At 45.4% G+C, this 24,426-nt stretch overlaps 3 protein-coding genes across 3 annotated transcripts; 1 reads left to right on the forward strand and 2 right to left on the reverse strand.

Annotated features, from left to right (window-relative positions):
* Positions 1 to 1,162: 1,162 nt before the first annotated feature.
* F5J12DRAFT_896022 (uncharacterized protein) lies at positions 1,163 to 1,433 on the forward strand (the record flags this gene model as incomplete). The annotated part of the gene is made up of 2 exons (XM_051747904.1): positions 1,163 to 1,354; positions 1,401 to 1,433. 2 exons carry the CDS (start codon positions 1,163 to 1,165, stop codon positions 1,431 to 1,433), a joined length of 225 nt encoding a protein of 74 aa, XP_051596804.1.
* Positions 1,434 to 14,804: 13,371 nt separating this feature from the next.
* F5J12DRAFT_785308 (uncharacterized protein) lies at positions 14,805 to 15,847 on the reverse strand (the record flags this gene model as incomplete). The annotated part of the gene is made up of 3 exons (XM_051743217.1): positions 14,805 to 15,132; positions 15,249 to 15,676; positions 15,734 to 15,847. The coding sequence occupies 3 exons, from the start codon at positions 15,845 to 15,847 to the stop codon at positions 14,805 to 14,807; spliced, it is 870 nt and encodes a 289-aa protein (XP_051596805.1).
* Positions 15,848 to 18,206: 2,359 nt separating this feature from the next.
* On the reverse strand, positions 18,207 to 19,982 carry F5J12DRAFT_785309 (uncharacterized protein; the record flags this gene model as incomplete). The annotated part of the gene is made up of 9 exons (XM_051743218.1): positions 18,207 to 18,266; positions 18,324 to 18,476; positions 18,535 to 18,592; positions 18,881 to 19,016; positions 19,116 to 19,238; positions 19,299 to 19,351; positions 19,489 to 19,498; positions 19,649 to 19,675; positions 19,700 to 19,982. 9 exons carry the CDS (start codon positions 19,980 to 19,982, stop codon positions 18,207 to 18,209), a joined length of 903 nt encoding a protein of 300 aa, XP_051596806.1.
* Between the last annotated feature and the right edge of the window lie 4,444 nt (positions 19,983 to 24,426).

Raw genomic sequence — 24,426 nt, forward strand, 5'->3', positions numbered from 1 at the left:
GCGTCTTCTGCTGTATCTTGCAACAAGGAGGCAAGATGTGCATCATACTTGTCATGGATGCGATCAGGGAGAGTGGAGAACAGTAGATTATACTGTAGCTGTCGCAATTTTGGAAGAATGATGGACAAGACTGGTATGAAGACATTGCAGGGGGCAGGGAGGAAGGATCCATATGCTTCTTGGATTGGAGAGACTGAAACAACCACATAAGACCTTTCCAAGCGAATGACAGACCTGAGGCGACCAAAGAACATCCTCCTGGAGGTCATACTGACAAAAAGAACACACTGTCCAAGCTGGATGGGCTGAGAGGGGGCAGATGAGGGTGGGATGTACCAGGACACTTCAGGATGGAAGCTGGTAGGAACTCCTGGTAGATATATGTAGCCATGGTCCCTAGCAAAGGGGACAAGCGAAATGACTGATGTGGAGGCAGCCATATCAGAAGAATTAGTGAAATGAGCATCTTTTGGAGGGAGTGCTGTAGAAATGTGTGGAGTGTGCAAATCCTTTCCAATCTTGGAAGGTAGGATCGCATGGCTGAGCACTACAAGCGAGTGTGGGAATGGTTTCGGTGTCTGCAGAATTGGTGGAGATACGTCAAAAACTGGAATGCCATACACAGGCACTTAAGAATTTTACTGGCGCTTAACCTGCCTCCTCCTTTTTCTTTGGCATTGACAACCTGTTCATGTGCAAGGGATGACTGCCGACATTGCTGGCTGTCCTTCTTCGCATGAGGGCTATGGTCTTCACCTCCATTCATCAGCTACATCCATGTCCACCTCACCAAACACCTTTGGTGTGTGACACCGTAACTGACAGAAGTTGGGCAGAGTTGGTGTGTTAGTGAGTGAATGACTGGCAGAAAGGGGTGTGGAGTGAGTGAGGACTTAGGGTGAACACATGACCATGACAATGTGCAAGTGCATACATAATGGAAATGGGCACTTAGTGGAATGACTGTCAACTGCCATACATTACTCCCACCAAAATATGTTCAATGGTTAAACCAGTACATTGAATATTGTAAATCACAGCATCACCAGAGTGAGCATTTGTATTGTGCTTATGTAAGCCTGTTGAATGGTGTATGCTAGCTGGCAAATTCACCACACTGCTCAAGCACCCACCACCTGCACACCTAAGCTTTAACAGCACTATGTCTACCACCAACACCAGCACCTTCATCCTGGCACAATTGACCAACAACATCCAGCCAGTCATTACTGCTGAAAATGCCAAGCAGATGGTTGAGGAGGCTGCCAGGGTTGCAATGCAGGCACTGAGAGGACTTTGGGGCCAGGATGCTAAGCACTGGGGCAAAGTGGCTCAGCTTGTGTGGGCCCAGCTGGTAAGTGAAATTGCAGCCATGATATCCATTCCTGACATCTATGTAGGGAATGGTCCACATGGTTGTTGAACAGTGGTGATGTGCCAGAGCACATGGCATTGGTGCCAGGATGGCTTCCATGGCATTAGCATTGTGCTGGTTCACATTAAATCAGTGCCAGCCAGGATGGCTTCCATGGCATTAGTCCTGGGTTGGTGTTGGCCTGGTTCACATTGCATTGGTGCTGGGATGCCTTGAATGGCATTGGTATTGGGTCTGCCCACATGGAATCGATGCCAGGACAGCCAGCATGGCATTGGTATTGGGCCTGTTCATATTGCATTGGTGTTGGCCTGGCTCACATGGCATTCATCCCAGGATGGCCTGCATGGCATTGGTGGTGGGCTGGCCCACATGGCAGTGTTGCTGGGATGGCTAGCATGGCATTGGTGTTGGGCTGGCTTGCATGACAGTGTTGCCAGGGGTGAACTCAGGGGCTGAGCCCATCCATACCTTCTGGGGACACCCAACTCTGGGCTTACCTGGGACTACTCATATTGCAGTGGCTACACCCTAATCCCACAGCTGGCTTGTACCCCATGATGACAATTCTAACCTCTGCCCAGCCATTCTCCATAATGACTCCTACTCTTGGGCTCAGCTGTATGCTATGGTGACACTCATTTATTGGGCTCTCCCATAGTCCATGATGACACTTACTCCCCAGCCTGCTTGTAACTGACAATGACAATTCAAACCACAGCTGCACCATTCCTCATGACAACATTTCCTCTCAGGCTCAGCTGTACTACATGGTGACACTCATCAGTTGGGCTCTCCCATACTACAAGGTGACAATAGGTTCATGGCTCTCATGTAACACATGCACAAGTCATACATGGGCTCAACCTCTGCTGGCCTGTCACTGATGGCCAATTGTCAGCCCCTGCTGACTGTCTCATATGGCCTAACCAGGTGCATGGGCTCATTTCCACCACTAGCATTACTGTCTCACTACATGCTTAGGACATGTGTTGTCATTGCTCAACCAATGGCATAGTTACCTTGTTATATGTGGATGCCTTATGGTCTGTTTCCTTGTAGTATTTAGCCTGTTGGCTCAAGTCTTGGAACCCCAGACTTGAGCTGCTCAATCATATGCAGCATTTCACAGAAATCTATAACAAGATCTCAGTCGAGTGCACGAGTGGCAAACGTCTATATTTGCATTACCTATAATGAGATCTAAGGTAACGATGTGAGCGCAAAGTACACGAACACGGAACAAGACACTATACCCACCTCAGTCGAGTGTGTGAGTGGCAAATGTCTGAGGTGGTGTTACTACAGTAGCAAGTTAAGTACGCTATATGAAACAAAAGGGGTGAGACATGGGTGTTGAACCTGGTGTTGAAACTACAAGCATGGTCATAGCACAAGTCCTTGTACCATTAATTTATACATATGAAACATTTGAAGTCAATAAAACAAAAGTTACCACGCTGTATTGTCAGCGCTCGAGAACAACTAAGTATTGTGGTCTTGCAGACCTGTAAACGGGAAGTGTTTCCCATGGTAAGGAAAAGTAGTGTCAATTAATGAACGAAGACTATGAGTGACTTGCCAAATCTAACACTCCCCCTCAAGTCGGATGTAGGCCGAGTTCAACCGCAAAATGCTTCACCTTCAGAGATGGCAGCACCTTCGTTAACGTATTGGTGATCATGTCTGCAGTTGGGCAATATATGAGGCAAATTTTGCTGTTCTCTACAACCCAGTGAATGAAGTGAAAATGGATATCAATGTGTTTGGTGCATGTGTGATACTGGTGGTCTTTGGTGAGTGCGATGGCTGATTGATTATCAGAAAACAACGTGGTCGGCTTGATGAATGGCTGAAAAAGCTCTCCAATGAGTGACCAAAGCCACAAGGCCTCCTTGGCCATGTGTGTGGTTGCCATGTACTTGCTCTCAGTCGTTGAGAGCAAGACAATTTCCTGTCTTTTAGAAGACCACGACACCACTCCACTGTCTATTAGAAAAACATACCCTGAGACCGCTCTGTGGTCTTCCGCCATACTGCCATCTGCATCTGTGTACCTGATCAACACACTTGGTGATCCCCCATACATGAGTTGCAAGCCCTTCGTCCCAAGAAGGTACCGATAAATTCTCTTTACAGCTTCCCAATGAGCGATTCCAGGGTTGCCTGAGAAATGTGAGATGGTTGTTACAGTGTATGAGATGTCAGGACGAGTGGCAAGGGAGGTGTACATGAGCAATCCTACGGCTTCTCAATAGGGTACATGGCGCATTATAGCAAATTCAGCACCAGTTGACAGTGACTGCCCAGAATGCAGTCTGGTGCTGGGTTCCATCGGGTTCAACATGGGCTTGAGCTTGTTGAAGCTGAAGTGTCATATGATGGACTCAGTGTAGGGGCGTTGGCACAGGGAGATGGTACATTCATCTCTATTTCTGGTTACTTCAATGCCCAGCAGCCAGTGAAGTTCCCCAAGGTCAGTAATCTCAATGTATTTCCTGACGTTGTGCTTAAGCTCCTCTATCTCATTTAGGGACATTGCAGCAATGGTGCAATCATCGACATGGATGACAATGATGACAAGCTCACCAGTGGTGCGTCATCTGAAATAGATGGCCTGGTCGACCGAGCACTGGGTAAGGCCCAGCTCATCAACAAGGATCTCCACTAATCTTTGGTACCAGTGATGGCTGCTCTGCTTCAAACCATACAATGTCTTTCAGAGGTGACAGACTTTATTGGGGTGATTGGTGGATTTGAAGCCTGGGGGCTGTTGCATGTGGATTACTTCATCATTGGTAAGTGTACCATTCAGGTATGCGCCTTTGATATCGATCTGATGGAGTTCCAGGTTTGATTGCGCTGCCATGGCAAGGACAGTTCAAATGGACATGAGTGTTGCGACTGGGGCGAAGGTATCAAAATAATCGACGCCTTCGACTTGAGAGAAGCCTTGAGTGACGAGTCGGGCTTTGTACCATACCACATTTCCAGCAGCATCTTTCTTCGTGCAGAACACCCATTTGGATCCAACTATGTTGGCACCACAAGGTGCATCAATGAGTTCCCAAGTACCTGCCACATGTAACGTTGCTAACTCTTCTCTTATCCCAGCCTCCCACTGTGGCCAATCTGGCCGACGATGAGCCTCAGCTAGTGAGGTGGGCTCAAGGGCTTTGGACTTGGCAGTGACTTCATTCATGGCCATAGCGAGGTCAATATTGCAAAGGGCATTGTCAGGATCATCTACAATGGATGCAAGCAAGGCTGCGGCTCTGTCCTCCCCCTCAAGCCTGGTGGGATTGGCTTTGTCTTCGACTGTGGTGGGGAGCTGGACTCCTTTGGGTATGTTGGGTATACCACGACTGTTAGTACTGCCTTTACTGGCAAGGATATCAGCAAGTCGTTGACTGGGCTTTTGAATGCGCTTTGCAGTGGGTGGGTCGGCTGGAAGAGATGGGGGTATGGGATGGTCTGGAGCAATGGATTCTGGAGCAACAGGTGAGAGTGATGGGGCCATGTTGGTCACTGCGATGGGAGCTGGAGGCGTTAACATCGCATTTGGTAAGTACCCTTCTTCTTCCTCCCCCTCACGAGGTAATGACTCAGTGGAGGAGGGATCCCAATACACGTTTCTTTCAATTGTAACTGACTCTTCTCAGCCAGGTGACGAGTGACGGTGGGTGAAATATGTCCCATCCTGTGATGGAGTTCCATGACAGTGACGGTCTCGACCACTGCACTTGTTCCATCATGCACACCATCATGGATGACTCGGTAGAGACCTGCTTGGGTGTTTGGTATGCACCTGATAATGTTGTCGTCGGGACTGTGGATGGTACAGGTTCCATCAGCTGAAGGTAACAGAATATCCTAACTGATCAAGATGTCTGATGGACACCAGGGTGTAACCCACCGTGGGAGAATATAAGACTTTGGTGAGTCTTAACTTTGTTACATTGCATCCATTTGGGACCTCGATAATTAAATCACTGATTGCAGTTGCATTAAAGGATTGTTTGTTAGTGGCCACGAACGTTTTGGGCGGGATGTCAGTTAGGGACAGGAAGCAATCTTTGTATGGAGAGATGTGCCATGTGGAGCTGGAGTCATAGAGTTCTACAGTGGTCATGCTGACTGGCCCATCATGCACGAGATTGACCAGATCAGGTGGTAGGTAATCTCCATCATTTCCAGTGTCTCCTATTTCGCTGAACAAGTCTTCCTCAGTGGGGACAGTAGTTTGCCCTTTCTTCATCGTCATCATCAGAGACACTCAGCAGGTCAGGGATAGGAAGATTGTCATTGAGGTCATTCACAGCAATGACAGAGAATGCTCCTTCCTCCTCAGAGTTGAAAATCACTGCATTAGCTGAGTCCCTTTTCACATCATCTGTCGCACTGCGATTGGCTGACCTATCAAGTTTTGGGCATCTAAATTTGAAATGCTCTCTCAATCTGCAGTTCCAGCAAGGGCCACACTGATGAGCAGGGCCTGTGGAACTTCCTCCCTGTTGTCTGTCTCTCCAATTTCCTTGCCTGTGACTGGAGGAATTCCCGGGGGTCATGGCCAAGGCTTCATCGCCTTCATGAGCCCTATGTTTATGATGTGAGTGCCACGTCTCTTTGTGATTTCATTGTTCTGACTCCTCGATAATGAGGGAAATAAGGATATCGGGGTCAATGGTTTGAGTTGGACTGTACAGACGAGCGGTTGCAAGTTGGCCAGACACGAAGCTGGCAAGGTATTTAGGTAAGGATTGAATGATAGTCGATCGATAATCCTTTTCTTTGATCTGTATGCCGATGGCAGCTAACTCGTCCCTTTTCATATGTAGATCATCCAAGAATTGGCAGACATCGCCATCGATGGGGCATTGCATGCCCAGGAACTTTGTTCGAAGATCTGTCTGAGCATAAGCTCCCTTTTCGGTGTACTCGTGGATGATTTCACTCCACATGCCTGCAATGTTTCCGAGGCTGCATACCTGCAGAGTGGTGGTATCCAGAATTCATTGAGTGAGTAAATGTTTCGCCATACTCTCACTTTTCTGCCATTTGGTGAGCTCATCAGCATTGGGGGGGATTACAGTCACATATCTGTCCTCATCAGTGGAGGTCGTGCTGGCAGGGCAGGGTGAGGTGCCATCAAAGTGAGCCCACAGCTCCTTGGCTTTGACAGCGGTCTGGAAGCGAAGGGAGAAAATCGCCCAGTTCACACCTTTGATGTCAAGCTTTGGAATGTTGCCCAGGAGAGTGTCTGTAGTGAGGGGAATGGTGGTTGACATAGGGGTCAAAGGCTATGAGCAACAGTGAGAGTATCGAAAATTCAGGTGAGACGTTTTATAGGCTATTAGAGCTTGGGGCTCATAACCTCACAGAAATCTATAATGAGATCTCAGTCGAGTGCACAAGTGGCAAACATCTATATTTGCATTACCTATAACGAGATCTAAGGTAATGATGTGAGCACAAAGTACATGAACATGGAACAAGACACTATACCCACCTCAGTCGAGTGCGCAAGTGGCAAACATCTGAGGTGGTGTTACTACAGTAGCAAGTTAAGTATGCTATATGAAACAAAAGGGGTGAGACACGGGTGTTGAACCCAGTGTTGAAACTACAAGCATGGTCATAGCGCAAGTCCTTGTACCATTAATTTATATGTATGAAACATTTGAAGACAATAAAACAAAAGTTACTGTGCTGTATTGTCAGTGCTCGAGAACAACTAAGTATTGTGGTCTTGTAGACCCGTAAATGGGAAGTGTTTCCCACGGTAAGGAAAAGTAGCGTCAATTAATGAACGAAGACTACGAGCGACTTGCCAAGTCTAACAGCATTCTCAGAACTTCACTGTCAGTGTCCCTTACCAGGACCACTCTTACCAGTGAAGCCCCAAATCCTCTGTTGTTTACAAAGGTTACTGCAGCTATTGCTCAGTAGAAACCCTCAGTCTGTGGCTGAGCTCCCCTTATGCCTTGACTTTGGTCTAAGTGTAACAAAAGCTCAAGTCTGTTAGCCTTTGGCTGAACAGTCACTGTTTAGTATACCACCACGAACCCTCAATACAACTGACATTGGGCACCATTGTGACCCACATGAGAAGAATCATTGTCTGACAATGAACAGGAGAGCACTCTCACTGACACCTTCTCCAATGAACCAGAACAACCAGATAGAGGCTTTACCTCAGGTATCCTCTCAAATCTCTTCAACCAGTCTCTCACATTGCTTGGAACCCCCATCCCACCAATGCCTGACCTGCCACATTTCCTACACCTCTGCCCCCACCCAGAATTATGATGTCCAGTTCATCATCAAAGGCAACAACTGGCACTACCACCATCAAAGCCACAGAACTAAAGATTGGTGCCCTGTCTGATTTTGACAGTGACCAGAAGAATGCCATGAGCTGGCTGTTTTCAGTCCAGACTTACCTCATGGTAATCAAAGAAGTCTATGACATGAACACCAAAAAGGCTGTCTACACATTGTTGTATATGAAGAAAGGTGTTGCTGGTTCCTGGGCAGCTACCTTCCAGAAGATGTCTCTGGAAAAGAACCCCCTGAGTTTTGGCACATTCACTGATTTTACCAAAGACTTTAAAGCATTGTTCACATCTGCTGACACCACTGGTGTCACCATTGCTAAGCTATGAACTATAAAACAGAAGGAATCAGTGGAGCAGTATATCACTGATTTCTGAACTGCTGCTGCTGACTCAACCATCATGGAAGACATTGCCTTGATCAAATTCTTCTCACAAGGACTTAAACCATTCATTGCAAACCATATCCACATGATGGAAACCACTCCCACCAAGATTAGCAAGTGGTACACACAGGCACAAAAGTTTGATGCCAAATGGAGAAAAGTAAATGAGCTTTCTGGAAAGAATGACAAGAAGACATTCTATCCCAGAAACAACCTCTCAGAAGAAAAAGATCCAAATGCCATGGATGTGGATGGAATAAGACTCTCTGGAGAAGAATGAAACCACCACATCAAAGAAGGAAGATGTTTCAGTTGCAGACACAAGGGACATCTCTCTCAAGAATGTCCTGACAATGGAAGGACCCCCCAAAAGAAGGTCAAAAAGATCTGAAAGATTGTGGAAGTTGAAGAAAGTGATGATGAAGAAAAAGTCACTGGCCACTCCATTGCCTTAGTCAATATTGCTAAGGCACTAGGCAAGGATTTTTAGAAGGGAACTCTGTGTTGATGCCAGATGTTCCCAATACTAAAAATGGTTCTCCCTCTGTTGCACCTGTACTAGTATCTTCCACTCCGGATCATACTATGCAAATTCCTGTTACCCTCTATGCATCAGAAAGAACCTTGAAAGTCATCAACACCACTGCTCTAGTTGATTCTGGAGCAGAAATATCCTGCATTGATTGGGCTTTTGTGTGAAAGCATCAGATCCCCACTCAACATCTTGCTGACCCCATCCTTGCCAAAAATGTGGATGGATCCCAGAACTCCAAGGGAAAGATTTTGTTTTCTGCCACATTGTATATCAAAATCAAAGGACTTGTTCATCAGTCCTTCTTCCATGTCATCAACTGTGGCTTAGAAAATGTAATTCTTGGCCTTCCTTGGCTGCAAGAAAACAATCCTGTCATCAACTGGAGAATGGGAACTCTCTCCATCAATGAAAAGACTGACAGGTCAAAAGAACTGTCACATGACATTTCTATTGTTGCCATTGAAGAACCAACTGTAGATCTTGTATCCCCTGCTGAAAAGAAAGGGATCAACAAGTTTATGGATTATGAAGAACCAGAAGATGAGATGTTTCATGCTCATTTTGTCATGGCACCAGGAAAACTCATTGAAGAAGCCAAGAAGGTTAATCCCAGGAGTAGCCTCCTCAGAAAAATCACCACTGCCACTGAACTGGCTGAAGAAGAACATAAAAAGAAAGTGAAGGCCACTCTTCCTGAAGAATATAAAGAATTCACTTTGATCTTCGAAAAACCCTCTGATGGAATGCCACCTCCATCAAAACCTTATGACCATGCCATAAACCTTGTCAACAACTTCATCCCCAAGGTGGCTACAGCCTACCCACTCTCCCTCTGAAAGAGAGTCTGCAGAAAAGTTCATTGAAGAAAACCTCCAAGAAGGCAAGATTTACCCCTCAAAGTCTCCTCAAGCAGCCCCCTTCTTCTTTGCTGGAAAGAATGATGGCTCCCTCTGCCCATGCCAGGATTATTTATATCTGAACAAAAACACAGTGAAGGATGCATACCCCCTTCCCCTTATCTCAGATCTCATTGATAAACTCAAAGGAGCATCTATTTTCACAAAGATGGATGTAAGATTGGGCTATAACAATGTCCATATCAAAGAAGGAGACCAATGGAAAGCTCCATTCATTACACACAAAGGCTTCTTCAAATCAACTGTCATGTTCTTTGGGTTGTGCAATTCTCCTGCCACCTTCCAGCAATCCATGAATGACTCCTTCAGAGACATGATCACCAAAGGATGGCTGGTTGTCTATATGGATGACCTTCTCATCTTTTCCACCAACCCCAAAGAACATAAACAAAGAACCCACCATGTTCTCAAACAAATGAGGGAGTTGTCACTACCCCTCAAGTTAGAAAAATGTCACTTTGATCTTACCAAGGTGGAATACCTTGGCATGATCATCAAAGAAAACACTGTTGCCATGGATCCTGTCAAGGTCAAAGGAACTGCTGAATGGCCAGTCCCAAAGAAGGTTAAGGATGTGTGATCCTTCCTAGGATTCACTAACTTCTATCAAAGATTTGTCCCCTACTATTTGGACATTGCTCATCCTCTGATCAACCTAACCAAGACAACCATCACTTGGGAATGGTTGAAGAAATGCCAAAATGCCTTTGAACTCCTGAAAAGGATTTTCATGGCACAACTGACCCTTTGCATGCCTGACACCTCTTGACCATTCACAATCACCACTGACACATCCAAGTATGCAACTGGAGGTGTTCTTCTCCAGGAGAATTCCAACAGACAATGGCAACCCTGTGCCTTCATCTCTCAATTGTTCAACCCCACAGAAAGAAACTATGACATCTATGATAGAGAACTTCTAGGTGTTATCAGAGGGTTGAAAACCTGGAGACACTATCTCCATGGATCTCTGTTTGTAGTCAAGGTCTCTACTGACCACAACAACTTGACATACTTCAAAGCACCCTAGAACCTGAACCATCACCAGGCTTGCTGGCTCCTCACAGACTTTGATCTGCAACTTGAACATGTACCAGGTAAAGACCTGGCTGCCCCTGATGCACTTTCCCAACAACCTGACCATGTTCCTGATGATGATGGTGATAACAAAGGAGTGACCCTCCTTCCCCAGACCATGTTTGTCAATCTCATCAACACAAACCTTATGAAAAAGGTCACCTCTTCCTCTGTGAAAGACCCTGTGGTCCAAACCAGTCTCAGAGCCATTGAAGACATTGACATGCCCCTCCCATTCAAATCTCATCTGTCAGATTGGAGGTTTGATCACAGAGTGTTACTCTACAAGGACTGGGTTTACATTCCCAATGACTCCTCACTCCAATGAACCATTGTGTCCAACCACCATAATCACCCCTCTGCAGGATACCCCAGTGTCTTGAAAACCTGACAACTCATTTCTTCTGAGTTTTGGTGGCCAGGACTCATGTGCTTCATCCACAAATATGTTGAAGGCTGTGCTATATGCCAACAAAATAAGGTTAACACCCACCCAACAACACCACCCCTCATGCCCATCCCCTCAACCTCAACCTGTCCCTTCCAACAGGTCTCCTGTGACTTGGTCACCAACCTACCCCTTTCAAAGGGTTATGATTCCCTCTTGGTTGTGGTAGACCATGGGCTTACAAAGGGGGTGGTTTTAACACCCACGAAGAAAACTGCCTCTGCTGCTGATGTTGTGGCCCTCTTTTTCAAAAAGGTCTACTCCCATTTTGGGTTGTATGACAAAATCATACCTGACTGAGGTCCACAATTTGCCTCTGCATTTGCAAAAGAACTGGCATCCCTGTTAGGATACTCCCTTGCCTGTCAATGGTGTATCACCCTCATACTGATGGAGAAACTGAACATGTAAACCAGGAGGTCAAAACATACTTCTGCATCTTCTGCCAAAATGACCCCACTCAATGGGTGGACAACCTCCCTATGGCAGAATTTGTACATAATCACCATCCCCATTCCATCACCCATCAGTCACTGTTCTTCCTCATGTATGGCTATGAACTGAAACCACTCCCATCCCTGATTGTGGACACCCACCTCCCTGCTGCTGGGTCCAGACTTGAGGAACTCTGCAAAGCCAGAGAGGAAGCCCTTGCAGCACACAATCTGGCCAGAAAGGCAATGAAAGACCAGTCATCATGACCCTTTACCCCATTCCAAAAAGGTGATAAGGTTTGGCTAGAAGCACAGAACCTGAAATGTTCCTATGAAAATAGAAAACTCACCCCCAAAAGAGAAGGACCTTTCATCATCTCTGATGCCCTATCTCTGATAATGTATTGCCTTGCAATTCCTGCAAGATGGAAGATCCACAACATCTTCCATGTGTCACTCTTATCACCCTATCATGAAAATGATGTCCATGGACCATACTTCCTGACTCCACCACCTGACCTTATCAATGAGCAGGAAGAGTATGAAGTTGAAGTGATAGTCAACCATAAAATGTCTGGCTGTGGACACACCTGGAACATGCAGATAATATGCTCTCTGCATATAGGAAATGCTTCCCAAAGGATTTCTTCCCCCAGAGACCATCCACTTGATGCCCCTCTCACACTGTCAGAAATATCACCTTCAAAATGCCTCCTCATCACTACACCTGCCCCTGCAAACCCTCTCATTGTCATTCCCCCTTTGCCCACTGCCAATGAAAACCTGCTAGTGACCAAATGATTGCTTCCTACTGTCTCTTCATCACTAACCCTGCCATCATTGGTACTGTCTATCATGAGGTCAATGAGAACTCTCCTCTCAACCTTATTTCTCATGCCATGATCCAAGCCCTTTGGCTTGAAGAGTTGTCCTGCCATGTAAATTGACAGAACCTTCTTCTGTCCCCCACACAAACTGTCTTGAATGAAATTGCATATGAGCAGGTTCCCCTGCTTCTAAGAGTTTTTGATATGCTTGGAGGTGCAGACCTCATTTATAACATTCATCAGTACCCCACATTGATCACTCCCCCTCCTCCTGGGTCTCAAAGACCCTTGACTGCAACCTCTCCCCTGCTTTCCTCTGTGTCATCATCACCATTGTCCTCCCAATCATCCTACTCTCTTCAAAGAGCAAATAGACCTTGTGCCTGTTGTCTGTCAGGCCCCAACCCCTGACCCTGTGAGTCTCACAGCTTGATGTCACCATCAGTAGTCAACCCCAAGGTCACCTTTGGTGTATCCAAGGCCAAACTTGCTTACACCATGAGTCACATTGAAACCCTCACTCAGTTACCATTGTCTCCTGTGCTGAACACACGTGCCAAGGCTGATAGTCCTCTCACTCTGTCTGACCCACACTATCATCAAGTGTGTTACATTTGCTGCCACCTTGGGCATATTAAGGTCAACTGCAGTCTTTATGAATGCCCCCTTTTCTGCACCACCCATCCTGGGCATACTCAATCCCAGTGTCCATCTATATGCCCTTGCCCCCCATTACATGAAAGAGTCTCTACCCCTGCACTGGTAGATGATCATACCCTCATTGGGAGTGAGGATAATGATTTATATGACAATGATTTTGACTTTGATGACTCTGTCATCAGTAACATGACCAGGGAACCCTATGGAGAGTAATTGAAGTTGGGGACTTCAACACTTAGAAGGGGGGGAATGTTACATTTCACCCTTGTTTTCCCTCATTTCACTGTATGTTTACCTTGTGTTCATTCTGATGGACTTCTTTTCCTTTTTTTCCTTTTAGAGCTGTCTTCTCCTTGATCTGATGGCTCTCTGTTTCTGCCACTAGTGTCACTGTCTCACTACATGCTTAGGACATGTGTTGTCATTGCTCAACCAATGGCATAGTTACTTCATTACATGCAGATGCCTCATGGTCTGTTTCCTTGTAGTATTTAGCCTGTCAGCTCAAGTCTTGGAACCCCAGACTTGAGCTGCTCAATCATATGCAGCATTCTCAGAACTTCACCCTCAGTGTCCCTTACCAGGACCACTCTTACCAGCAAAGCCCCAAATCCTCTGTCATTTACAGAGGTTACTGCAGCCATTGCTCAGTAGAAACCCTCAGTCTGTGGCTGAGCTCCCCTTATGCCTTGACTTCAGTCTAAGTGTAACACAAGACCTGGTAGTGAGTCTATGGTCACAGTCACAACAGGTGATGACAGGTGATGACAAGCCAGCAATGACAGAGTCATTGAAGGATGCACTATTGTCATAGGTGCAAGGGCATCATCTTGCCAATGATCATTGTCCAGCTCCACACGAGCAATGCCAGCATCTGACTGAGCTGATTTGTTCATGCTATCCTCACATCTTCAGCACTCAGTTTTGTGGCACCTTGGCAACTAACTTGGCTTGATCAACATGGAATGTGATGATGGTGATTTTGTTGTGATCCCTCCCTGTTGGTCAGTGGTATCAAAGCCCAAAATTGAAAATATCTCAATCATTGGACCATTGGTTTGTCTGGTCGCTTTTTGCTGCATGTTTGCAGCCTGAAAGTATGGATCTCAGATGGATGCGAACACTGCATTGTGCATAGAGCTTGCTACTGCCAAGAAACACTTCCAGGAGTTTGTACATAGAATAAGAACTTGCTTTTCTATGCAAATTTGAAATCAGTAACAGTCACAAGGTGGTTACTTTAGCAGAGAATAGCCTGTCCTGCAGCATATGCTGTGAAGTTCTTCATAGACTGGTCATGTGAGTTAGTTTACGTGTTAGTTTATGTGTTAACATGAAGGCCATTAATGACTTATGTAGGTGCGCAATTGTGGACATACATACTGCTACTCATGTTTTCAGAGTCACTTCACATATGGGGTGGGTAGAGACCCACTGTTACAAAACAAGTGCCTGATGTGCCACAAGCCCACAATGACAGCACCTGTAACTGTGTTCACCCTTGAGAGGTTCTTGGATGGCATGGATGTCATTGCACAGGACATGCAACCCAACTCCTCATGACACAGGGGCAACCCAGGAAGGAAGAGATAAGCCATCCATATCCTCCCAGATGGAGACCAGGGTGGTGCAGCTGAGTACTCTCATCTTCTTAGCTTTCCTTTGTTGCTGGTGCTTGCTTGCCTTCAGTGCATGTGTCTCCACCAAATGACCATCCTTATCCACAATGCCTGTCTTTTTTCACTGAGACTGTCCAATGACAAAATACTGTGAGTACTCAGTTCATGAGGATGAGGCACCACAGACATACTCAATTGTCCAACATCCCAGCCAATTCAAACTTAGAAAGTCCATCATAAGATGGATGATCACTTGTTTCGCAGGCACTCTCACTCTTGCCAAGCTTTGCAACACAAAGTGTGACCAGAGAAGCCTTATGAAGTTGACATAGCACTTTCATGCCTGTCATGGTCTCCAACACTGCTAGTGCTTCCTCAAGTCCATTATCACATGGGATCTCCATTTGAGGTTGAACACAATCCATAGAGCCTAGTGAATGGTTGGGCTGTCCTTGGAAAATGTCCAATTTGTGGTTACCCAATTCAGTTGGATTCACAGCATCTATTTGCTTGCACTGTCTGTCACAATGATGTGATGAGTCAATGAGTTTGCAGACAAGATATTTGAATGGGAGGAGCATACAAGGTCATTTACCAGGTCCTCTTTTACTCATGCAGTGTAGTAAGCGACTCACTCTTCCATGCTGGGTGGCTTCCCAGATACAGATGGAATGGGAAGTTTCAGGGAACACAGGAACACTAGCATGGCTTTCTTGAGGTGCATTAAAGTCGAGCAACTGGGAGTTTTGTGCAGCAGATTCAAAGCCTTTTCTCTCTTGCCTTCCAGTAGATTAAGAGCACAGCATATTAAATGGTCATCATCATCAGTTAGGTCCCCTGGCACGTGCATGGGGGTGACATCGTGAATGGAGGGAATGTCATTAGGTGCTAGCAGAACATTTGGTTTTCCTACAACATCAGGCAACTGAGACTGATCTGGAAGAAGGGAAGTTCCATTGACAGACAATAAAGCATTTGGTTCATTGGTGGTTGCAGCAGGTGTGCTAGAGTTGGAAGCCACATGGGTCATATCCGCTTCTTTGTCCCAGTCCATCTGATTTCTCTGCGAAAGAAATGGTATTCAAAAAGATTCAAGAAAGGGTGCATGAATTGGACTCACAAAACTGATTAGTTGTTTAATGAGCCTACCTTTCTTGCCACTGAAACAGATTTGAAGCTCACAACACATGAAGCAAAGCACAGGTTTGCTCAATTTTTGCAGGTCCTTGACCATTCTGGATCAGAGAATGTGAAGACCACTTTGGATTTGGTCATATAATGGAGGCTGGTTCATTATGAGTTTGTCATATGTTGCTCCAAGACCATCATCAAGCTGGTCATCAATTCCCCACACTTTGCAACAATTCTTCTGAATGAGGACAAGTAGGAACAAGAGCCCATCAAGGTCTTCCTGGTCCCAACACCAATCCTTCTGGCTTCTACTCATACAATGCATACTGTGGATAGGACACCCCACTCATCATCAACAACAGCACTTCTGAATCACATTTTGGGTTTTCTCTATGTCCTTCCACCATTGACTCTCAAGAAGAATACATAACCAATAAGATACCTCATGTTGTATCCAGTGTTGTGGCATGGCACAAGGATCATGAGACCAACCAGCCATTGCTGTTATTCAGAGACAGTATTGATGTAGACAATGGAGCCAAAGGAGAAGTGCATATGCCATGGGAGGGTGATGTACTCCTCAACTTCAATGCAGTGGTTCATCATTCTCTGTCTGTGGTTTAGGTCCTAACAGGGGGGTTTTTGTGGTCTGTGTGTACTGGTATGCCTATGGTATGCTTAACATGAACAGGAACATGCCTTGGATTGTGCATTCATCACATTGGGGATCAACAGACACCATTGACCACCCTGTCAGGTGCTTTCACTCATCATGTTTCATTCTTTGTTTTTTTTGGTTGACTCGAGCACACCTCATTGAATTGAAGCTCCTTGCACATGACCCAACCTTTACTGCTCAACATACACATGCATCATGTACATTCACATCGACTTAGGGTGGTGCTGACATGCTTTGCAGGACAGAGTATGTTGATCCATAAGTTGAGTTGACTTTGCCCTTGAGAGCCTGGAAATCTTGTCCTTTGGTCTGCTCTTTGGCCACATCTACTTGTGCAACATCACAGATGCCAACATCACCATGCCTTCCAGGAAATTTACCTACACCATGTGGGGAACTGCTCATCCACATCCACATGCAAGCACTTGAATTCATTCTCAAAGAAGTTCTACTACAAAGACAAGGTCACCACCATTGGCCCAAGCAAGTTCACAGGTATCCTGGGTTCAATCTCCCTATGCAGGGTCTGAGTGTCGACTTCAAGTTCCTGTTGATACCTACCATGCCTCTCAAACTCAAAGATGCAATGGTTCTTCGAGATCAAGCATGTAGATGGACAAGAGCCTCAGTTCCATCCATGTGGTGACATCCCTTCTGGATAATCAAGACAATTACTGATGAGCTGCTAGGCCAAAACATGACTTTGGATTGACTGGTACTGTAGTTAGTTGATCCCATCCCATCTGACCCCTCATAAAAGCCAGGTAGATGCACTTTACAACCACCTCATGGTAAGCTTTACTTGGTTTAGCAATGCATAACCATCTCATTCCACTCTGAGGTGATATGATTTTCAATGGACTGGAGTGACTATGGACAGATAGGCTTAACTATGGCCTTTGCAACCATCTGTGTCATTGTAACCATAGCTCTGCTAGAATTTGTGTGGTTGAAGGGCCCATGGGAGTGGATTGATTTGTCCCTCTGCACTTTTGTATAAGGTATTCAACTGGCTCTATGGCTCTGCATACTAATTTCTGTCTTATTAGGTGTACAGGATGGTAGCTCTTCTGCAGTCCTGTAATTTTTAGTTGTTCCTTGAGGTTGAGCAACTTGTAGCAATGGTGGGAAGTCACATGTGCACTGTGGCCTTGTCAGTTCTTGGCTCTTTGAGGTTGGCAGCTTGTGCCTTCCTCAATTACTGCCTGTCAATATGCCTATGACCAATGATTGGTTGGGGGCCACCAACTACATATCAGTAGTAATTTTTTTATTCAGAACTCAGAAGGTTGTTATATCACTCTCATATCTTACAACTGTCCTCCTCAGAATATGTGATAGATGAAAGCTGATCTTTCGATGCATGATAGGTGAGAGCAATGACACAGATGAGGGGTGAGATGGATGCAGATTTTATGGTAACTACAAGTACATAGCCACATAATTATGCTTGTGGGGGACAGGGGGGAAGTGCAGATGACAATGCACATGATAATGTGGATGATGATGGGATTAAGTGGTTATTGCCCAAGCCATAAATACTGTGAGGATTTTTTGGAATAAGACAGTGGATGATAGGTAAATGACCAAAATTATCATTATCAAAGAATGACTGCACATCAAATAATGCAAGCCACTTTTCCACTGCCCAAACACATGCTGGTGAGGCTGAGAATGGAAGTGAGGTTCCCAAATCTGGTGGAAACCCTGGCCATGAAGCAAGCAACATCTGGAACCTCTTGACATAGTCCAGCCTCATTTGGGGTTCTAGTGAGGCCAGACCTTAATCCTTTACCAGGGAGGGTTCAGCAAACATGGTAAGCTCTGAATCTCCCAGGAAGATCTGCATAAAAATTTAGTAAATCAATTCTTTTGAGGTGCAAGGCAAAAACTTACATACCTGATGGACTTGGTCCAGCCACTCAGATTCCACATTCAACCAGAGAACAGGACACCAGAAGATGGTCCAGGGTGACCAGCTCGAAGCAGAAATTGTGCTCATATGGGTCCCAGAGAATCTTGCCCTTTGTTGCTGAGTCAATGGTAGTGTGGCCTGCAAAACCAATTGTAATGTTGCAGAACTGCACATGACTCAGTACATCATGCTGAACCTTCATGAACTCTGGACCAAAGATATCAGCAGCTTCATGTATTTGGTTCCCAGAAAAACTGATCAAAATGTGGTCAGGAATTGTGTTAAGATAACCATGCAACAGACAGGGAATGATGGGGGACACATCCAAAGCAGTGAGTCATGTGATCCAACCTGCTTGGCCCAACCAATTCCAGAGGTACCTCTGCCTCTGCTCTGAGGACTTGCCTCTCATAAATAGTCATACCTTCAGATGCATGAGAGACCTTCAACATTGCCTAATCTATATGTGCACCTGTAGAGGTCCCTCATCATCAGGGTTCTTTGGTGGCCAGTTCTTCACCCATTCTTCTAGTCATTTGTACATGATCTCCAAATGCTTCCACTTGTCCAGATGAACCCTACCAACCCTGAACCCCAATCCTCTCTCCAAGGCAAAGTCTTCTGGCACATTCCTCATGTTCCACCACATCCAAGACCACATCAAGTCATCCTGACAGACTGCTTGTCAAGGGATACAGATACATCTGGCCCACATATAATGCTTGGCATATAGTTAAGGCCACTGGAAACAGTCAATGTGGCTGAATCTGCCATCACAGCAGAGCATGATTGTCTTCCCCTCAAAGAGAAATGGTTCAGGAACAAAGTCAGCATTAGGAGAGGTGATCCAGTGGTTGTTATATTTCTCAAGAATGCATGTGCCAAAGGCACCATAATTCCCTGAAAGAGAATGCATTGGTTCTGAGCCACACTAGCATAAATAATAGAGTGCACCATCACCTGGTTTGGTTGCTGCTATGACCTGTTGAGCATGTTCTTGAGGCATATTGATCCTGTAAATGAAATAAGAACTGAAATACAGTGGCTCAAAAAACTGTCCACATGTGTGTATGTTTTACATTAGTTATGACTACATGCAATAACCCCTAAACCTAGCCCTAACCATGAGTGTATGAAATAAGGTACTTACTCTTGGATTTCTATTGGTCAACAAATCAAGTGATTTGGATAGGAATTGATAGAATAGCAGCCATTTGATAATGACATGTCATGTGGACAGTGTTTTGACTTACAGTTTTGATTACATAGTTTTGAGTTTAACAAAGTTCAAAATGCTGTGAGGTGCTTACTAATGCTTACATGGTATATCACATGGTCTATTTGATGATTTGTCATCATACAAACAAAGCCAAACAATGAATTGGGTCCATCAAGGCTCCCTCTTCTACCCCAACTCATGAAACCATCCTCCTGGTCCACCTGGGCCATTTTCTCAGAGTAATTCCCATAAATATTGGTGCCCACTACAGTAATGTCATCAGGGTATATGTCCAACACAATCAAACCCTTAGAAAATCTGCTTTCAGTCATCCCTGTGCTGTTTCCCCCACCCATACATTTCTCCATGGCTGCCCCCATCTCCACCTTCTCCTTCTGAGACAAGACTCCATTCACTTTGCCCATTGGTGAGTTCAAGGTTTGCATCTCCCTTCCTTGGCTGATCTCCAATCATCTTTATATAGGGATGCTAATCAGGTTTCTCTTGCTTGCTTTCTTACTTTCCTGGTTAATGCAGCATTCTCTCCATTATCTATTAAGGCCAATGGTTTTCCATGGCTACCCCCAGCTCCACCTTGTTGTTCTGAGACAAGACTCCATTCACTTTTCCCACTGGTGAGTTTGAGGCTTGCATCTCCCCCATCCTTCACTGATCTCCAATCATCTTTGTATAGGGATGCTAACCACATAAGCTGAGACCAAGGGAGGTAGATCCAACCCCAGACTGGATTCCCCCTGTGCACACTCCAAGACTGGTCAGTTTCCCATGCTACTGGCCTTGTCCCTGCACTCCTGGTCTTAAGGCCAGACCTCCAGACCTCACCCCTGACCTCCAGCCTTAACTCTGGTCCAACCAGACTTGGCCTCTGTCTCCCAGCCTTGACTCTGGCCACCCAGAATTAGCCCCTGTCACCTGGTCTTGAAGCCCAGTCACCTGAGGGTAAACCCATACTTAACAATGGCCCATGGAGAATCTCCTCCTCATAGGTCATGAAGAATCCCCACAATTGACTTGGAGAATCCCCATGGCCAATGGAGAATCTCCAACATGAAATGGAGAATTCCCACAGGCCATGGAGAATCCTCACACTTGACATGGAGAATCCCCACAGGTCATGGAGAATCTCCAACTTGACATGGAGAATCCCCAATGGGCCATGGAGAATCCACAACATGGCATGGAGAATCCCCATCCTTGACATGGGGAATCACCCCAGGTCATGGAGAATCCCCACAGTTGACATGGAGCACCCCTGCAGGCCATGGGTATTTTCCAACATGACATGGAGAATCCCCAACATGACATAGACTCAACCCCCAGCAGGACATGGAGTATGCACTCAGCAGATCACCTTCTCTGTCATTTACACCAATTGCTGATATACCTTGTGGTGTTGTTAGTGTTTGAGCCCCTCAACAGTTCATTCTTTAATAGGACAATACTCTCTGCTTCATGTTCCTTGTCTCCATCCTCTCACACCTGTGTGATTTTCCTGGTGACATAGAGGAGATGGTAGCATCCCAACTTCTGAAAATCACAGAATTTTTTCAAAGGTATATTTCTTGACTTCATCATGGGAGTTTGTTGGTGTCCAAACTGTCCTCCATAATCTTGTTAGAGCAGCATGAAGGCCAGGGTGAGCCAAAGAACAGGGTAGGTTAGTTTGAGTGCATAAGGATGAGTGGAGTGTTTGGTCAGGGGGATGTTTCCTGAGAGTTAACACCCAGATGATTCTGATGTCATATGTAGAAGGTGTCATTCTACCTCCCCTTTCTTCTATCATCTGCCCTGCCCCTTTCTCACCCTGTACCACTCACCTACTGTCTGTGATTCTCCATCCCCCCTGCCTTTCAAGGAATCCTCCTGATCACCTAGGATTCCAATGCAAGTGCCATAATTGATGATCTCAAGTTGTGTCACTCTGTAAGAATGGCTTACAACTTGCCATTGTCTGTGAAAATGGGTCTATTTAGCCTGGGGAAAGTCCAGGTTCAACTGGCAAGTGGGTCTATTTACCCTTGGGAAAGTCCAGGTTCAACCTGGCAAGTAGGTCTATTTAGCCTGGGAATCCCCAGGATCAACCTGGAAAGGGGGTCTATTTAGCCTGGAGAAAGTCAAATTTGAACCCCAGCTACCCTTTAATTTGATGTATAATATATATATTACACAGAAAACATTTTCTCCAACCATATCAAATTGCTGCTCTGGAGAATCTCCAGGAATGGTGGTGGAGACTCCCCAAAAGTTGGGAATTCCTGACAAAATGACACCTATTAGGTTAATACATCTATCAAAATCTCCAGACCTAATAGTTCTCTGAGGGGGGTTGACTGAAGTGGCAAGAGTCTGCTTACAAAGCAACCACAACACATGACAACAAACCAACTATGTTCAATGAGGCAATGCAATGCACTGACACCAACCTCTGGTACACTGCTATGCTCAAAGAACTCAAGGTATTTAAGTCTATTGGGTTATATGAGGAGGTCAACCTGCCACCTGGGTGCAAGGTCATTGATTCTAAGTGGGTTTTCAAAGTTAAATGATGCCCTACAGGTGAGATAGACAAATACAAGGCTTGCCTGGTGGCAAAGGGGTTTACCCAAGTCCACAGTGTTGATTATACAGAGATGTTCATACCAGTGACCAAGTTTGCTACCATTCATTTCCTGCTTGCACTTGCCACTAAGTGTAACCTCAAAATCCATCAGATGGACATGAAATCTGCATTTCTCAATGGAACTCTGGACAAAGAGATCCACCTGTGGCCCCCTCCAGGTTTCAGATTGGACAATAAGGTGTGGTTACTGTTTTGTGCTCTCTATGGACTTAAGCAGGCACCAAAGTCCTTGTATAGCTGCCTCAGATCTGTCTTCAAAAATCTTGGATTTACTGAAAGCCATACAGACCACAGCCTTTTCTATAAGGTCAAGGATGGTGTCCTCATTATTGTAGTTCTCTATGTTGATGACAAACTTATTGTCTCAAGATGCTGCTCTACCATTGAATGCCTCAAGACTCATCTTGCAAGCAAGTATGATCTGACAGATCTATGTAGGTGAGGCTTGTTGGATTCTAGGCATAGAAATTATTTGAGATTATGACAAGGGGACTATCCAGATGTCACAGAAGAGGTATATACAGAACATTCTCAAACATTTTGGTATGAGTGAAGGCTGCTCCATCACTACACCTATCAAGTCAAATCTGAAGCTTGAAAAGTTGGAGCATCTGGAGGTTGATGTTAAGGCCTATCAGAGTGCACTCAGCATGCTGATGTATGCTATGCTTGCTATGAGACCAGACTTGGGCTATGCAGTTGGCATCCTTAACCATCATGCTGCATCACCTGGACTTGAGCATCAGACTGCACTGAAGCATGTCTTCAGGTATCTCCACAAAACCATTGACTCTGGCCAAAGTCAGAAGAGGGTTGCCCTATTAGCTACATTGATGCTGACTGGGCAGCTGACATAAATGATCACAGATCTGTTATGGGCTACAGTGAGGGACAAAAGCATTGCAATGTTTGTGAGGTGTGACTTGCTGCTGATGTAGCTTGGGCTATTCTGCACAGATGATCATGATACCTATACCATTGGAAAGGAGTGACTCTAAGCTTTCCAGAGCACTAAGGTTCAGTCAAAACAAAGCAATTCATGCCAAGATACACCCTGTTCTTTCCAAAAAGTGCATTGCAACACCTTTGTCCCTGACTGATGAAATAGTGAAAAGTGACCTTTTGATGGGATTAAGGGCATGAAGGATGGGAAAATGGGAAAATATGATTGCATAATAAACCACATGGTCTTCCAGATGATTTGTCAGCATGTAAACAATGACAAACATTGGACTTGTACCATTAACCCTCCCTCTTTTACCACAACTCATGAAATCATCTCTAGCTCACATGGTCATTTTCTCAAGGAATTCTTATCAAATACTGGTGGCCACCACAGTGCCATCAGTATAACATGCTCTCAGAACCATCAGTCCCTTAAAAAACCTGCTGTTAGTCATTCCCTGGACTGTTTCTCCCCCCATGCCTGATGTGTTCTGGGACTAATCAGTACTTGGAAGGCTGAAAATGTTATGGACGTCAATCTGGCACTTCAGCACATGGTGAACAAACCAATCCCCTCTCAACCAATGCATTTCTGGCACAGGGATAGTGGTATGGAAGTTAGGGCAAGACAAAATCCTCTCTACCCCTGGGTGTCATCCAAAGGATATGCTACTGAACTACCATGGTGCAGAATCCTGTGCTTCCATCTGGCCCTGAATATTGCCTTTGGTCACATGTGACTGAATAATCCTTCCCCAGTCATCCAAAGTTCAGATCAGAGCAAGATCTAGTGAACCCTCTTAGGGTGCTTGGAGCACAAGGAGGTTTTGTCTCCCCAACCTCCATACCACTGTCCCTGTGCCAGAAATGCATTGGTTGAGAGGGGATTGGTTTGTTCACCATGTGCTGAAGTGCCAGATTGACGTCCATAACATTTTCAGCCTTCCAAGTACTGATTAGTCCCAGAACACATCAGGCATGGGGGGAGAAACAGTCCAGGGAATGACTAACAGCAGGTTTTTTAAGGGACTGATGGTTCTGAGAGCATGTTATACTGATGGCACTGTGGTGGCCACCAGTATTTGATAAGAATTCCTTGAGAAAATGACCATGTGAGCTAGAGATGATTTCATGAGTTGTGGTAAAAGAGGGAGGGTTAATGGTACAAGTCCAATGTTTGTCATTGTTTACATGCTGACAAATCATCTGGAAGACCATGTGGTTTATTATGCAATCATATTTTCCCATTTTCCCATCCTTCATGCCCTTAATCCCATCAAAAG

This window comes from Pisolithus orientalis (genome assembly GCF_024613125.1).
Source record: "Pisolithus orientalis strain OTSU chromosome Unknown F5J12scaffold_35, whole genome shotgun sequence".
NCBI lineage: Eukaryota > Fungi > Basidiomycota > Agaricomycetes > Boletales > Pisolithaceae > Pisolithus > Pisolithus orientalis.